This window comes from Coenobita brevimanus, chromosome 98 (assembly GCF_032717465.1).
Source record: "Coenobita brevimanus isolate Jiangsu-jjx chromosome 98, ASM3271746v2, whole genome shotgun sequence".
NCBI lineage: Eukaryota > Metazoa > Arthropoda > Malacostraca > Decapoda > Coenobitidae > Coenobita > Coenobita brevimanus.
In genome coordinates, this window is record NC_137051.1 from 19598234 (window position 1) to 19616754 (window position 18521).

General features: G+C 41.6%; 1 protein-coding gene across 1 annotated transcript in view; it reads left to right on the forward strand.

Annotated features, from left to right (window-relative positions):
- The first annotated feature begins 257 nt into the window (after window positions 1-257).
- The window catches only part of LOC145413987 (T-box transcription factor T-like), a 73085-nt gene continuing 54821 nt past the window's right edge, over window positions 258-18521 (forward strand). The window contains exons 1-2 of the mRNA XM_080283559.1: window positions 258-262; window positions 5140-5286. Coding sequence (XP_080139685.1) covers window positions 258-262; window positions 5140-5286 — 152 coding nt within the window. The remainder of the gene's footprint in view (window positions 263-5139; window positions 5287-18521) is intronic.

The window sequence follows — 18521 nt, forward strand, 5'->3', positions numbered from 1 at the left end:
AAGAGTTTGGTAGCTGGAAAAGTTAAATGCATGAAATGGTTCAGCAAATTATTTAGGTTATAAATATTTGCGATCCCTGGTAGGCCAGGATTTTATTTAAATGTACCTACTGTATTGTCTATTTTAGTTTCATTTATTAATTTATTTTATTTTAGTTCCACTTCCTATTGCCATGTATGCTGTGATGTGAAATTATTAACCTTTCACCTGTCTATCATTATTTTCATTCTTCTTTCATCGTGCATCCGAATATCACGATGTGGTGAGATGTGAAGTTGGAAGGTAGCTATGTAAGTTGAAGAAATGGGATAGATTGATACGAGAAATGAAGGGATAAGAGGAAGAGTGTGACAGAGATTAACAGTAGGTTGGTAGTTGAGTTGAAAAGAAGGAAGGATATGGAAGGGAGGGAATGGTACGAAGGAGAGGGTGTGAGAAAGGATTGGAACTATGAGGGTGTGAGGAAAGACTGAAACGACTGATGGTTGGGTAGAAGAGAGGAATGTATGAGAGGAGTGTGACGGAGAGGATGTCAGAAAAACTTAAAGGGAAGTGTGCAAGGAGGGAGGGCAGATTGAAGGTAAATTGGCAACTAAATGATGATCGACAGATGAGTAGTTTAGTAGAAATCAGAACAGCAGAGCTAATAGTTCTTTCTCGGAAATTTGTGAGGAGATAGATGTATAAGTGAAACTGAATACCAAGGAGAATAAAAGAAGAAATAGTAAAAGTAGTTTGATAAATAGTTAAACAGTACGAGATCAGTGAGAAAAACAGATGAGTTGAAAAGAAAGGGGGAAAAAAAAATGAATGTGAGACTGAATAAAGCTTGAATATAGGGTGACTGCTGAGTAAGATATAAGGAAGTGTGTGATGGAGAGGTAGTGAAGAGATAAAGGCTAGATTAGGAGGTGAGGAGGAGAGAGGGAGGGGTGTGAGAGTAATTAGAGAGCAAATGTTTAAGCGATGTAGATAGACAGCCTATGTGAGTGGACCAGAAGTAAATATATTTGCACGGAAAAATAAATGCAAGCACTGATGAACTTAACTATAATCCATCGCCATATCAAGCTAATATTCACACTTAAGCCTTCAGTTTTTTAGGTAGCTCAATTCAAACGGCTTCATTAGTCCTGATTTTGACTTTCATCCCGATTCTTTTTAACTCCCCAATTCTACTACTACAGCTAACAACAACAACAACAACAATAATAATAATAATAATAATAATCTATCTATCTATTCTATCTGTTGCCAGACGCCTCAATCCCGTTTGGGGTGGCCACAAACAAATCGCCTCCAAGTCGCCCTGTCCCCCGCCATTTCACTCCCTTGCTCCCAACTCACACCCCCCTCTCTCATATACCTCTCCACCCTGGTAATGTATCTGTGATCCTTCTGCTAATCGTATATCCGTCTATATTACATTTCTGTAGTGTGTCAGTTAGTCCTGTCTCTGCGCCGTGTTGGTTTAGCTAGATGAACCTATATTGTATGTCATTTATTTCTGCCACTTGTATATTTTACTAGGCATTCCAGGTGCGTTTTTTTTTTTTTTTTTTTGTGTGTGTGTAGGGGGGGAGGGAAATCAGCAGTAGGTTGCTATTTTTTTTACCTTCCACATCAAACCATATTTTAGTTGGTGATTGATTTATAGGCTATTTGACATTCTCTCTCTCTCTCTCTCTCTCTCTCTCCCTCTCTCTCTTTCTCTCTCTCTCTCTCTCTCTCTCTCTCTCTCTCTCTCTCTCTCTCTCTCTCTCTCTCTCTCTCTCTCTCTCTCTCTCTCTCTCTCTCTCTCTCTCTCTCTCTCTTTCCGTGGGTGTGTTTGTTGTGGGTCAAGTGTGGGGCCGCGACACCTGGGCCCGGGGTTGTTTCTCCCTAAAATCACGGTGTAACAAGAGCCTAATTGCTGGCCAGAGGAAGTAAGCTAATGGCCTGGTAATTGACAGGGGGGGAAAAGGGCAGTAGCGAGGGAGGAAGGTGTCGCGGAGGGAAAGGAGGGAGGGAAGGAGGTATGATGGTGGGAGGGAAGTGGATAGGGAAAAAGTAGGGATGGGAAGTGTGTAGGATAGGAAGGGAGGAGAGAGTTGGAAAGGGGAGTACGGCAGGCAGAATGGGAGGGTTGGAAAGAGGCAGAGGGAGAAATACCGTGTAGGGAGAAAGAGAGGGAATGTGGAGCGTATTGGAGGGGGAGAGAGAGAGAGAGAGAGAGAGAGAGAGAGAGAGAGAGAGAGAGTAGGGAGAAAGGGAGGGAATGTGGAGAGAGAGAGAGAGAGAGAGAGAGAGAGAGAGAGAGAGAGAGAGAGAGAGAGAGAGAGAGAGAGAGAGAGAGAGAGAGAGAGAGAGAGAGGATGATGATGATGATGATATCGGAGGAAGGCAGGAAGAGAAGTACTTGTAGGGAGACAAAGAGGAATAGTGGAACATATTGGAGGTGGAATAGAAATAAAAGGTGAACAGAGAGAGAGAAAAGGAAGAACGGAGGATAGGAGAAATGTGTCGGAGAGGGGCGGTGGGGTGGGAGGCTTGAAGGGGGAGGAAAGAGGGAGGTGAAGGAAAGGAAGAAGGGAGGTATACAGGTATGGAGGAAGGAAACTGGGGTAAAGGGGATGGGGGGGGGGCAGAGATTGTAGCAAGTCTGTGCGAATCCAACAACTCTGGTTACTGTTTAGCCTCTCTCTCTCTCTCTCTCTCTCTCTCTCTCTCTCTCTCTCTCTCTCTCTCTCTCTCTCTCTCTCATTTTCTTTTCTTCTTGTGTCTCCTTTTCTTACGTTTACCACTTTCCTTTTTTGTTGTTTTCTGATTGTGTTGTCCCTTTTTTGTACGATTTTTATCAGATTTTTTGTGAGTTTCCAATTTAATACTACTTTTTTCTCTCGATAGCAAAATATTATTATTTTCACTCGGTTGCAAGAAAAAGCAAGAAAACAGCGCCGATCTCCTCCAGCACAATTATACTGCATAATTTAGCCTACAAACCAACCTCTGTCCAACGTCTTCAGCGCAGGTAGCCTAATTGATTCTACGGTTTTACTTTGCCGATGTTACACAATCTCAGACAAGGCGTACATCCCCCGATGCCAGGAAAATGTATGAATGATTCTTGCATCTGAATCCGGATCCACCCCAAACTCTAATCAACTTCTTGACTCAGTGCCCACCTATCCAACAAACTTCATTGAACTGTGATAACAACTGCTTGAGAAATCTTTTACACAGACAGCTAAAAAACAGACGTGGGTAAATACATAACCTCTTTCCTACCTCGTTGGCGGAGGTAACAGGCAAGATTGTCATCGTACTGAGAGGGTTAACATTCTTGTCATATTAATTACTCAGTTTTCTCTGCACATTCATAATATTTGTCTTCTTACTTGGCATTTTTTTATTTTGTTATTTTGTATCTTTAGTTTTGCCGTTGAATTTATAACTTGCCTTGTTTTTGTGGTTCATTTTTGAGGCTGTGCTTTCTTCTTAGTATTTTTGTTTTTGCTTGTTGTTCTTGCTCTTGTTTTGGGTTCTGTTTATTGCTATTATTTGTTGCTAGCGATTATCTGTTTTATGATGCTGTTCTTGAGAGCCGTTGTGTTTGATGGTTTAGTTGTTTTATATATATTTTTTTTCAACTGTGGAATGTTTTAGCAGTTTTGGTTACGTAGGACTCTTTGAAATGTCACTGTTCAGATTCTAGCTACTGTACCTCACTCTCCCCCCCCTCCCCAGCATACATTGCTACATAATTATATACACACATTACCAAACTTCACGCTGCCACACCTCCTACTTTACCACATCTTACACCATACCTCCTAACGCACATCACAGTATCCTCCATAACATGCCACATCTTAAACACACATCACACTTGCCCTCCACATAATCTGCTACACACCTTTAACGCCACACAACCTCAGTACAATATAATATACACTGCCATACCTCATAGTCATTCACCACACACTTCTAAACCACATAGTACCATCCCTGTGTTCAACTATTTTTTTTTTTTTTTTTAGCAACCTATAGACTATTAGATGAAAGAAAGCCGATTTTCTGGCCAGACTATGCACGAACCCCGTTTAATAATTAGATAAACAAATTCTCTCTCTCTCTCTCTCTCTCTCTCTCTCTCTCTCCCGTCTTATCTGCCCTATATCTAAACGGCCTCACCTGTGTTTTTTAATTGGATCAGGAAACGGGGTGTGACTACCTGAATCTCTCTCTCTCTCTCTCTCTCTCTCTCTCTCTCTCTCTCCCCTCCATACCCCTGATGGCGTCATAATCATAAACATCGTCCCCAAAGACTCTCCTCTTCCCCGAGAAATGATGACGTACATTTCACCGTAACCACTACAGTGGGTTTTTACGTTGATGGATAGGTGTTGGGTACTTCCTGAATGAATAAAACAAGAATTGCCAAGTGTTTCATTCCTTCCCTCCTCTGTAATTGCGTTGTGTGTGTGTATATATATACTGATGGAAATATTTCATCACTTCTTGGCTGTTCATGATAATAGTTTGGCTGACTACAGTACATAATTTGCTGTGGGCGACTTTGAGCTTCAGGTATTTATTTTGATTCTCTCTCTCTCTCTCTCTCTCTCTCTCTCTCTCTCTCTCTCTCTCTCTCTCTCTCTCTCTCTCTCTCTCTCTCTCTCTCTCTCACACACACACACACACACACACACACACACACACACACACACACACACACACAAACACACACACACACACACACGGCGATATAAAAATGGAATAGTTTCGTTTTTTGTTGTCGTCGTCGGTTTAGTGGACTCTTTCTATACCTTTGGTAACAAGAGGCCGCCTTTAAGCTGAATATAATCTGGCGGTAGTAAGAAGAAAATACGGTACATGAGGTTTCTTTCGTCAGAGAGTTTTGTATAAGAAACTTTTTAACTGGCGCTTTATACATTTATTTGAAATTTAGTTATGTAAGTTTACAGTACGAAGTTGATGAACTGTGTATGTGAACTGCTGTATATAACTCGGGCGTTATAGCCTAATATTTTTCCTCAATGACTGCTCCCTGCTCATTCTGTTTATTCGTACGTAGATAATTTATGCACAGTTTATTTGCTAGCATGAGATTCATGGGGTGTGCATTTTGTATTCCAGCATCTGCATACGTCAACACGGCGTGTCATCTTGCAATAAACGCGCCATCTTCTCTGGAGCTTGGGTGACGCGGCCGGGAAGTCTGGCGCGCGGTGTCATGGTCGCCAGCATCCCGACCCTTGTGGTGGCATGGACTCTGGTATCGCGGTGAGTGGAAATGATGGTGCTCAGGCTAGGATAAGGTGCGTTTTGGTGATGGGATGATTTAGTAAGAGCATGTGTTTCTTACATCATTTTATTACATTGGTCTAGTCTTGTTGTTTGATAGAAATTTGAACGGTTATGAAGCCTGAATTTGCATGATGTATTGTATTTAATGTATGTGAATGTTAACACACGAGATGTGTTAGGCTGCTGTTTGGCCCTATATAACGTTTATATGTATATCTACACATCAGATATATTAAATTACGTTCTTAAAACGGCAGTTGTAAGTTTAAGTCAGAGTCTGGAAAGGAGTCTGGATGCGGCATGTAAACAAACCGGACAATCAGTGGGGGATCATGGCGTCTCCCGCGCCTCCTAGGAAGGAGGCCTCGCTTTCACCATACACACTTGCTGCCCACATACTAATTTCTCGCAGATTATCGATGGGAACTGAACTACATTATTATCCTGGCTCTTGATTTTATAGGTTTAACTTGTGTACTAGGATGTGTATAGGTACTATTGCTTTTGTTTGCGCCGAATTTTCTGGGACGAATGATAAGAAAATGCGATGCTCCGTTTCACCATACAGACTTGTTTCCACCACAATAACTTCTGGCAGGCTGTCGATGAGGAATTAACTAGTTTCTAGGGCCGTCGATTCTTTTTGTCTGATTTTTTATTTTTTTTCAGTTTAATGTTGTCCGTGCTAAATATCCGAACATTAACAATAGTTTTATCTTTCACCCTACACTGATGGGCAAACTAATTTCTCGTAGATTATCGATGACGTGCACACTAATACCAAAGGCCATTGATGTCTTTTCCTGAATGTATGGGCGTTTTTAGACAATGTATATGCTAAGTTTTGGGGGATTAGCAGTATTTTGACCTTTCACTATACGTATTTGCTGCCGTTTCCGCAAATTATTAACCAGCGTTCGATGAAGACTGATCTGTTAAGGTTGTTGTTATGTATCTGTGGATCTTGGGTTAATATCGATGTTTGTGAAAATTTTTCAGACATTAACAATATAGCGATACTGCTTCCTTTTACTATACACGCTTCTTTACAAGCTTCTCGGACAGTAGAGTGTAAATGGGTTATCAGGGTTATGGTGCAAAGTTTTCGAAGACTACAGAAAAAAATAATTAGATGCATGTACCGGTAGTTTTTTTTTGGGGGGGGAGGGAGAGGGAGGGAGATTATGGATGGGATATTACCATACTTAATATCTTCAAGCAGTATTATATGTGTTTGTGTAACCATTTATCTGGTAGTTTCCCCCTTGTTATTCATTTTTTTTTTTTTTTAAGCAGCGAAATTCTGAAATGCGTCGTTTCGAGATTATTAATGATACTAACCTTCAACTGACGATGGATTTAATTTTAAGTACTTCTTGAGATACATGTTATTTTTTGTTTATAAAAGTTATGCGTTCATTACTGTAAATAACGTTAGGTTTGTCATTTCTTGAATTTATTTGCCCGACATACTTTCTCAACTAATTTACTGGGAGTTAGAACCGCGGAAATTCGTGGTTTATTTGTACCCGTCGTGGAGGTTTATTTGACTTATTCATGTTTCGAAATTTATGGGCAAGGATTTCCCGCCAAACTCGGAGACTTGGGACGAATACTTTAGGAAAAACGATGACGGAAAAAGAAAAAAAAAAAAAGGCACGGAGAGTGGGATGAGAATAATACAAGATGAAAAAATATGAGGGGAGAGAAATGGAAGAAAAGTAAAGAAAGATGAGAGGAATAGTGTAAGAAAAGGAAGACACGAAGGCGAAGAAGACTGAGAGACGGATGGTGAGTAAAGAGAAACCAAAGACAGAATGAGATGGAGACAGTAAAAATGGAGAAATCGAGGAGGAAAAGAAACTGTTGACACATGATGGTTAGTGTAATAAAGAAAGCAAAGGAGAAATTACTGAAAGACCAGGACGGAAAATGTAATAAAGGAAGAGAAAAAGAGAGAAGGAAATGGAAGTGTAATAAATTAACTGGCGGAGGATGGATAGTGTAAATAGAGAGGAAAAGAAGGCGATGAAGAATAGGCTATACTGAAAAAAAGAAAAGAAAAGAAAGGAGTCAATGAGAAAAAAGAAAACTGGATAAGAGTATATTGCTTGGTTTGTATGCGTTTTGTGAGTTATTCTGGATACAGTAAAAAAAAAAAAAGGAAGAAGAAGAAAAAGGCGAAGAAGAGCATACTGGAAAATAGGAAAGAGAGAATAAGGAAAAAGATATAGGAAAATAATATACATTTCCTGATCCTTTGATGTTCTGTGTTATCATACAAAGAAGAAAGAAAACAAAAGAGGGTGAAGAAGACCCCGGAAGAACGAAAGGGATAAAGTGAGAAAAAATAAAAAAATAAACATAATAAAATATATTACATGGTAAAGAAACACATACGAAAAGAATATAATGCTTGGTCCGTATGCTTTTTATGTGTCATCCTGTTTGATTTTAATTGCATGGCCTCCGGATTTGTGGATTCCCCCCCCCTCCCCCCCACCCGGAGGTCTGGTGTTGACAGTCATAAAGTTGTTTGTTGTGCAAAGTCCAGCTGGGGAGGAGGCCAAACATGTACAGAGGAAATGTTTTTTGGGGTGTGTTTAACGTGGATTTTTTCTTGATTTTTTTCCGAGGATTTTTTTTTTTTTTTTCTGACTTTGGGTTTGTCTTTCGTTGCGGAGTCAAGGTTTTACAGCTTATTTTGAAGGCACTGAGGAATATGCGTATCATTTTCCAACATGCTTGCGTCGATACATACCGGTGATATATGATGATAGATATTTTAACTGTGCTGAAGAATAAGTTGGTCATTAAATAATGGGTGCTTTAAGTGTTTTGCTCTTTTGAAGTGAGATGATATATATATATATATATATATATATATATATATATATATATATATATATATATATATATATATATATATTTTGGCTTTCCTTCGTTAATAAGAGTATCGGAAAATTTTCAGATTTCTGTATGTGGTTCTACACTGATAGGGGCAGGCAGTGGATGAGGATAGGAGAGAAACAGTGTGGGAGAGTGAGAGATAAGGACGGGAACAATGGAAGGAAAGAGATTGATATCAGGGAGAGATTTGGGCTGATGGCAGAAACTGGCAGAGAGAATGTTCTTCTGAGCCACCTTGCTGGCTAGGCTGTATAGGGAGAAGCAAAAACTTCTTTCATTCATCATCATCATCATCATCATCATCATAATCATTCCTTACGTTTTTCTCTCCACCAGAGGACAGAGTATGACAAAAACCTAGGTATATAAAGTTTTGATACTTAGTCAGTACCGTCCTTGTCAAATATATGGTACTCTGAAGATGAAAAAGATGAGACATCTTATGTAATATGAAACTTTGATCCCAAGTAATGCTCTTTAGAGGCGAGATCGCAAGATCTTTGTAAATCATAGCCTTAACACTGAGACGTGATTCATAGCTGTACTCGTATGCATGGATAGACATAAATCACAACAATATGCATCCAGATGTTTCTAGGTTAGACCACTGTGTACCTGTACCATGAGCTTTACATTACGATATTATATGGAAGCATTTTTAAATCATGGCGCTGCATTGAGACTTGTAAATTACGATATTGCGCATTAAGACACTGTAAATACCTGCACTGTGCATTGAAACTCGTAAATTGCAGCACTGTGCATGGAGACAGTGTAAATAACGGCATTGTGCATTGAAACGCGTTATCAGTAAATTAGAATGCCCTGAAACATTGTAAATCATACTGTAGCACTGTTCTTCAAGATATTTTGTTGTTAGATTAGTCCTTTCTACAGCATTGAAATCCTTAGTTTTACTGCAGCCTTGTTTTGGTCTGTGTGTGTGTGTGTGTGTGTGTGTGTGTGTGTGTGTGTGTGTGTGTGTGTGTGTGTGTGTGTGTGTGCATTTAATAATTGTGCCTTTGCATGGTATTTTCAGTTTTCACTACGCTTTTCAGTATCAGTATCACCAGATCTTAATTTTCATTTTTCGCCTGAGATGGGAAGAAAAATTGCCAGGTCACTTTCACCTCCGTATGTCATGTATGGAAAAGGTAAACCCTAGGAACAAGTACAATCTCTCTCATTTCCATGTTAACGTTTTCTCTTTGTCCTTTGCCTTCTCGGGACCTTTCTTCTCAGATTTCGTTTAGACGTCATTTTTCTAGGCCTACTGTCTTGAATATTGTCTTATAGTGTTTTCTTTTATATTTTTTCAGTTTTCTTTTTTCTTTCATCTGCTCTCATCTTTTGCTTTTATCTTTTTTGTTTTCTTTCTGTTTTCTCACGTCTTTAGTTTTCTCTGTGTGCTCTCTCCCTCTTTCCTCCTTATCTCCTTAATCGGTTTCCCTTTATATTCTCGTCCTATCTCTCCTCCTTCCCTTACCAGTTTCCTGTGTTTTGTCTCTGTTTCATTATTATTATTATTATTATTTTTTTTTTTTCAATGATCGTTTTGTCCATTTCCCCATCATTTTTCTTTCTTACCTCCATTTTCTTATCAATTTTTTTTTCTTTGTATCTCTACTTTCGTGTTTCCACGTGATTTTTCTTTTATGCGTTCTTTCTCTCTCCTTGTTTTTCAATACGTTTTCTGTGTTCTCATTTTCGTTTCCTCATTCATTTCTCGTTTCTGTCCTTCTTTCTCATTTTCTTATCAGTCTCTCTCTCTCTCTCTCTCACTTTTAGTTATGCCCTGCTTATCATCAGCCATGCACTTTAATATATTCCCCCCCCCCCTTATTTTTTTTCTTGTCTTTCAAATATTATCCTCATTCGTCTACTGCCACCCTTTTGGATACTGTCATAGCCATCTTTTCAAATTACCTGCTTTGTTCTTCTGTCTTCGCTTTCTGCCATTCTCAGCTCTTTTCATCCTATCCTTTATAAATCTGCTTTTTTTTTTTTTTTTTTTAAATTCTCACACTGCAATTTTTTCTTTGCGCTTCTGTTTTCTCACTTGTTTCGTGTTCTTGATCGTTTTACTGTTATTATTATTATTATTATTATTATTATTATTATTATTATTATTGTTGGTGTTGTTGTTGTTCATTCATTCATTCATCATCCAATCCTACATTGCCTCAGGAGCGTAGGAGCCCGGGGCTGGGCAAGTTGGTCTTGACATTTAAGATGAGAGTGACCAACCTCACTCATCCCTGAGTGGCATTACGTGAGCAATAAACCCCAACCATCCCTTGGATATAAACCTGCACTGGCTCAGTCCCATTGGAGCGCCTTAATTACCCACTAAACCAGCAGGTGCCATAGTTTGGTTACATGGTTACCACCCAGCGTAGTAAATGATTTCCTGGTGTACAGGAAACCATTTGGCTTGTCACTCAGTGTACAGTCACCCACAGGCGGAAGGAAGAGTAAAGTATGATCGAAAGAAAGACAGAAGAGGGAGTGTAAAGTCGCCTGTAGGCAGAAGGATGAGGAAAGAATGAAGGAAAGAAAGGCAGAAGAGGATGGAAGGAAAGAAGGATGGAAGAGAGGAAAGGGCAGACACCTGAGAGCAACACTACATCGAGTGAGTGGATGGTGAGCGCCGCCACCTACCATATAATTATTATTATTATTGTTACTACTACTACTACTACTACCACTACCACGACTACTATTATTATTTTATCTTCCATAATCGTCCTACTTTTTCAGTAAGCTATTGCGTTGCCTTTATCCCAGTGATCAATAAAGCCGAAAATCATGTGCAGCCAGATGCAGACTAAAGTGACAGCCAGCATATGCTCTGTTATTCTTCTGTCATTTTCCCTGTGTCTTGGTTTCAGTGTCATCAATTGTTCTAGAGAGAGAGAAAAAAAAAGCATGTCCTTGTAGGTTACTGAAATTGCGTTGATTGTGAGAATACAGCGGTTGGGTTGACGTGCGGGTGTAATTATTTTTCTATCATCTCGCCTGTCTCACCTCTTTATCATGCCGAAGCGAAGGGAAAGTGCCCCATGCTCCCACCCCTTCCCTACCACCCCTGCCCCCTTCCCCCTACTCCTTTTCCCCCTGCCTCCCCTCCCCCCGGCCAGCTTAGCACCCCAATCAGTGGAGGAACCAGGTCGAGTGTGGGGCATCAGGGCAATCAGAAGCTCGGATGTCGCCCCTCACCTGCACTTCCCTCACACCCCCGCGCTAAGACCTGCCTCACGTCGTTCCCAGGCAGAAGGTAGGGAGGCAGGTAGGGGTTGTGGGGGGTGAAGGAGAGGTGGGAAGGGGTGAGCGTCGGTTAGAAATGGGTGTGGGAAAAGTGGGCGAGAGTGAAAGTACCGGGTGGACATGATCTCAGTCAAGTGATTTAGAAGTGGAGAGGTATATGAGAGAGGGGGGTGTGAGTTGGGAGCAGGGTAGTGACATGGCGGGGGACAGGGCGACTTGGAGGCGATTTGTTTGTGGCCACCCCAAACGGGATTGAGGCGTCTGGCAATAGATAGATAGACAGATAGATTTAGAAGTTTTTTTTTTTTAAGTATCGGCAAATTTTTACACACAATGTGCCATGAATTTTAAAAATGCTTAATTAAACAAGCAGTTTTATTGTTAACTTATTTATTTGTGATAAAAAGACAAGACAAATATCATCAGGAAGATGATTCTGTTTTATAATTAAACTTTATTTCCATTTAAAAAATGAATATGGAAGTATAGTAATAAAAGACAGTTGGCAGTGCTGTGTAAATTAACTTGATTATTACTCCATCAAACAAGCACCAATAAGATATCTGACTTCGTTTTATCTTTGCAGCATCAGCCATCAGAGCTATGAATGTTGTAATTCTTTAATTTCTTCCTGTTAAATAATCGTGATTTGTTTGTCTTATTAGATTAATTTATTTTAGTTTCATCCGCCCGTATCTGACATTTATACTGTCCATTATTATTGGACAGATCTTGAAATAGAGCTATGTAGTTACTGGTAAAAATTTACGTTTTTTTTTTTTTTTTTTCAAGCTTCCAGTATTTGATTTTTATTTTTGTACATTTGTAGTTGTATACCTGTACATTTGACATTTATGATGTTTATGACTTACGAGCATATGACATATCACTGTCCTCTCATAAATCATTTGACACTTTTTTGGTTTTCAACCTTAGAGTTAGAGACGGAAGGACTGTACTCACATACTGATGCTCTGCTTATTGGAAATGGTTGAGAGAGAGAGGTAGAAAGGGGTGATGAAGGGGTGGGAATGGGTGACAAGTGGTTGGTAATCGGTGAGGGAGGGGTGACAAGGTGAAGTAAGGATGGAGGTTGTAAGGGAAGGGTGGGGAAAAGATGATATATATTGGTGCAGGAGGGATGGCAAAGGGTGCTGGAAGCGTTGACCGGGGTGAGGGTTGCATGGAAATGGGTGAAGGAGGGTGGGAGAGGGTGAAGAAGGAGTGGAACAGGGTGAGGAAGGGGTGGCAATGGATGAGGGGGAGATAGAAAAGGGTAAGGGAGGGATAGGAAAAGGTTAAAGGTTGGAAGGCATTTAAAGAAGAATGGAAAGGAGGGGAGAAGTGGGAATTGGTGAAGGATGGATGGGAAAAGGTGATGGGGAGGTGGCAAGGCGTGAAGGAAGAGCTGGAGGGGGTGATGAAGTGGTAGGGGGTGAAGGAGGGGGTGGAAATGGGTTAGGAAAGGGCGGGAGAGGGTGAAGAATGAAAATGGATGAGGGAGGAATAAGACAGGGTTAAGAATGAATGAAAAGGAGGGTGAAGGAGGGATGGTGAGGGAAGGGATCAGGGACGATGGCAAAGAGATGAAGGAGTGTTTGAAAAGTTGACGGAGGGGTAGGAAGAGGTGAGAGAGGAAGTGGAAGCGATGAAAGAGGTGACGAAAGGTAGGAGAGAGGAACTGGTGATGGGGTGAGAACTTAAGGTCTCGTATTCTCGTCGGTTAAGGAAAGTCTCCAACACCTCTTCCTTCGCGATTTATTTTTGACATGACAGGTTAATGTCCTTTTTTTACGTTATTTATGCAGAATATGGTGATACTGGAAGGATTTATGTAACAGGGGGGGATAGTAATGTGTAATAAATAAGTTAATCGCACAGGAAAATGTGTTAGGGAGTTGATGAAAGAGATGGTGGTGAAGGGGTAAGGGATAAGGAGAGGGGTATGAAGGAATGGGATGACGTGAGGGGCTCATACGGCTCACTCATAGCTGAAGAAAATCGTTTGGCGTTAACTAGGATATAGCACCAGAGTTCTCCAGACTATGAGAGAATCAACAGTGACACTAATATACTTCCAGATTCCAGTGACCTACTCGTAGCATAATTACATTGTCCGGTGTAAGCTGTCATAAAATCTAGAGTTGGCCTGACTGTTAGACCACCGCGACGTTAGGGTAGAGAGATAATGGTAAAAGAGACAAATACAAACAAGAAAGTGTGAAAAAAGACGGAAAATGAGAGCAGGACAGGTGAGAGATGCAAAGTAAATGAAGAGGATAAAGACACACAAGGGATGAAGATGGGGCAAAAAGGAGTGGAGGAGTGGCCAGATAAGGGTGAGAGAATAGGGAAAGTGAGGGTGCTAGAGCGTGAAAAGTATGTTGGTGAACAGTGAAAGGAGAGGTATTAGATAATTTTTTGTAAGAGTGAAGTCTGAAATGAGGGGTACATGAGTGAAGGCGTGAGCAGGTATAAGTGAGAGGCTGGGGGAGATGAAGGTGTTGAAGTGAGAAAAATTGGTGAGGGAGCAGTGAAAGGAGAGGTATTAAGGGTAATGGATTAGAGAGAGGATTTTTGTAGGTATGAAAATTGAAGAGGGAGGGGTGCAGGAGTGAAGTCGTGACCAGATACGAGTGAGAAGATTTGGGAGATGTGAGAATTGAAACGTGAAAAGTATTAGAGGGATCTGGGAAAGGATATGGTATTAGAAAGGCGGTGGTTATTGGTGTGAAAACTATAACGGTAAGAGAATGATGAGTAAAGGCGTGAACAGGTAAGGATGAGAGGATTGGAGAGGTGAAGGTACTGAAGCGTGAAAAGTCAGTAAGAAAGGAGTGAAAAGGAAGGTATTACTGAGAGAATAGTTGGAGGGGTGCAAAATAATGGTGATGAGGGCGATGACCACTTGAATGAGGTCATGATTAAATAGAATGAGAAGGCTGTGGAGGTGAAAGTGCGGTAGCTTGGAAATTTTGTAAGGGAGCAGTGAAGGGATAGGTATTAGATTAGTGAAGAGTGGAGGGCTGCTGACGTCCATTGTCTGCCTCTTGATTTCTGGGTTTGAGGTGCAACTTATGTGTACTACAAACTCAGGGTGGGGAGTAATGTTTAGTTCACTTGAAGGATGAGTGAGGGCTGGTGGCAAAGGCAAATGATACCTGAAAGGCCGTTCATTGTGTTGGAATACAAGTGTTGGCTATTTTGCCCGAATAACCCACGTATACTATACGAGTATGTACTGTCGGAGAAATAGTATCTTCCTACGGTTTGATGAATACGTAGCGGAAAAGACAAACCTTTCGAAATACAGAGTAGTAGAGATGAAGTTCTCGTTGCTTTTCACCACTTGTAAATTTGCTTCATATGGAACTGGGAAGATGGTTGTTTCTTTGACTGGCCAGCGTGAGGGGAGGTGTGATGTAAGTGTGTCTTGTTTTCCGACTTTTTTTTTTTCTAGTGATTGCACGAGGAATAACTTGTGTGGTGATTTCTCTATGAAAAATAGAATTAGGGCTGGTGTTCGTGGATCAGTGTGCAGTGGTTGGGCAGATTGTATGGGAAAGGCCCCACCACTGACCGAAGGCGAGGGTGTCAGGATGAGGTTGCTTGATCAGGGTAGATGCAGGCATGTCGTAGGTATGCTGGAGACTGGTCTTCTCACTGCCCGAACGGTCATGTAGGTTTATTGGCGTATTCGTTGTGAACCTCTGTCCGCGACGTAAGTACTAATTAGAAATTGGAATTCGTTGATCGTCAGCCAGCGAGTTGTATGGAGGGCAACCTCATGACGGAAGACAAAGTAATATGGAGTCAGTTTGTTCGTGGCCACCCTTTCGGGATTAATATGAGGTTGAATTTGGTGGGTGAACTGTGGTGGAGCAACTGCCTGAGTGACTCCACAGTAGGTTGGTTTTCTTGTTAAAACTTGCCTTTGTTCAGTCGATGGGCGATCCCAATTGACAAGGAGCTGGATAACGTGCAATAGTCATCAGAGTGCTAACTATTGAAGCAGGGACTGGCGGAGCGTGAAGGCCGTGGTGGAAGGTACCCTTAGGCCTAGCTTCGTAGAATTCTGAGAGCAGCAGGTTCAGCCGAGACCATTGCGTTTGTTTTGGTCCTAATCTGACATCTCATATCATGGTTCCCTAGGTGTGTCTTGCTCCTTTGTAATTATCACCATGATTATGTTGATGATGATGATGATGATGACGACGATGATGATGGTGCATGATGCAGTCCAAGGCAGGATGAAGGTCTTTCCTATCTTTCCTTATTTTGATCTTTTGGTTGTTCGCTTGTTTTATGAAGTTCTGGTCTGTTGACGAATTTTATCCCACTCTGCCACTCCCTCTCACTGCATTTCTGGGTTTCCACACCGTTACCCTGTTTGCCCATCTGTTACCGTATGTGTTCTACTAATGATGTGACCTGCTCATATACGTTTCTGCGCTTCAATTGCAATGATTATGTCTTCTTTACTTTGTGTCCTTATACAGGAAATTTACTTGTCTCTCCATATGATACCTATTTTTGAATGTGAAGGAGAGAGAAGTGACTAGGGTGAGTGGGAGAGGGAGAGGGGGAGGGAGGGGAGGAGTGACTAGAGTGGATGTGAAGGATGGATGACTAGAGTGAGTGGGGGAGGGAGAAGTGACTAGGGTAAGTGTAAGGAAGGGAGGAACTTAGGTTAGTGAGGAAGGGAGGGAGGGAGGGGAGACTAGGGTAAGTGTGAGGGTGGGAGGGAAGACTAGGGTAAGTGTGAGGGTGGGAGGGAAGACTAGGAGGGAGACTAGGGTAAGTGTGGCTCTGGGAGGGGAGACTAGGGTAAGTGTGAGGGTGGGAGGGGAGGGGAGACTAGGGTAAATGTAAAGGTAGGAAGGGAGACTAGAGTAAGTGTGAGGGTGGGAGAAGAAGGGTGACTAAGGTGAGTGTCAGGGAGGGAGGGGTGACAAGAGTGAGAGTGATGGAGGAAATGAAGGAGTGATGGATAGATCGAATGGGAGGAGGCATGGCGATGAGAGAGAGAGAGAGAGAGAGAGAGAGAACTAGGACGAACGGAGGGGAGGGGTAGGTGGTAGAGGAGAGAGGGAGGGGATGTGTGTGGGCTGAGTTGTGTTTACATTTCCTATTAGTTCCTCCCCCCTTCCCCTTCCCTTTCCCCCTACCCCTCCCCATCTCCACCTACACGCCGCTTCCTCCCAGCTCTCACCAGCACCACTATTACCACATCCACTTGTTCCACCACCATCACCACCAATCACTGAAAAAAATTATCAGCACCACTACCGCCGCTACATCCACCTGGTTCATCACTGTCACCAACCTTTGCCATCATCTGTTACCACTACTACAGTAACTTGATACCACCATATCCACTCGTTTCACCACTGTTACCAATAATTAACAGCAGTCATCACCACAACCTCCTTTCACCATCATTTATCACCACCACAATCGCCTTTCATCACCATTTATCACCATCACAACCTCCTTTCACCACCTCTACCACCACAGTCACTAGCACAACATCCCCTCGCTACACCACCATCACCAGCCATTATCACCATTGGTCACCACTACAACTTTTCACCACCAGTATTATAATCACCATCACCATTTATTTCATCACCACTCAAAACCACCATCACCAGTTACTTTCACAGTTCCTACTAATACCATGTTACCAAAGATATAAATATACAGAAGCAAATATCTGCCTATGTTATAAGTCTGCTGTTGATGTGGTTGATATAAAAATTACGACGACGACGACAACGATGATGACGACGATGATGATGATGATGATGATGATTACAACCGTCAGTCATACTGTTCTTAAATTAACCTCACCATCCTTACAACAACAACTTAGCCCTAACTACATCACCACAACCACCATGTGTCACTGCCAGTCACCACTATAACCATGAATCCCTACCATAGCCACCACAGCCACTCCTATAATCATCAGTACAACAATCGCTACTACCACCACCACTCCCTAAACCCACTACCAGTCACTACTTTCTCCACCCCTACCAACTCGTTTAGCTGCCATTACAACCCCCTTACCACCATAACCACAACACTAACCCTACTACTACTAGACACTACCACAACTCTCTGTGACCTGGAGTGACTTTGAATAAAATGGTTGGAACCGAATTACCATTTTTTTAAAGGCATGCGCTTCATCTTCAGATTTTGGTATTACTATTCTTGGTTCTGTTGCCTGCTGCTTCTACCACTTGTCTTTGAGCACTTCTAACATTTATACTGTATTTAGTAATTCTGAAGCAAGGGCATAGTGAGTGGAAGCAATCTGCACTTAATTTTTGCTGGAAGGTGAGGAATGTAAGCTGGAAATCTGACTTAACAGTTTGGCTGTGATCGTGAAAGATGATATTTATGCAAAAGTGATGGGTGAAAGTGGCACAGACAAGAAAGACAGTGAGAGATTTAATGGCAGTGAGGATGAGAATGGTGGTTTTCAGGTAATTAGACGGTATTGTTAACGAATAAGGTAGCATGAGGGATGAGCTGAATGTAAGGATAAACAAGGAAGAAAAGTGACAAGTGCAGTGGGAACGGCAGCAAGGAACGGGAATGTAGGCGTGGGAGTAAAGAAATTGTTACATGACAGTGATGTAACCTTGGAAATGCCTGTTGAGTGACTTGAGAGTCTGACATACAAGCTGAGTTCTTTGATGAGTATGGTGTGGAAGATGGTGTGCTGGGAATCATAGAGAGAGATACTTTAAGATGAATCAGTCATGTGAAGTAAATTGTAAGTGAGAGTGCTGGAAAATGGACTGGACCGAAGAGGAGGGGGAGGAGGAGATGGGTACAAGCAGGAAGGAATAAAGACAGGAGTGTACAAGAGAAATATTTTCGTCAAGGCCATCTTTAACAGGATGTGGTGTCAGACAAACGTACTTCACTGTATTCGTTATTATCTTTATGTCATTTAGAGTTAGAAAAAAGCAGTTCAAATTGTAAGTGAGGTGTGGGAGAGAGGTTTTGGTGCCAGG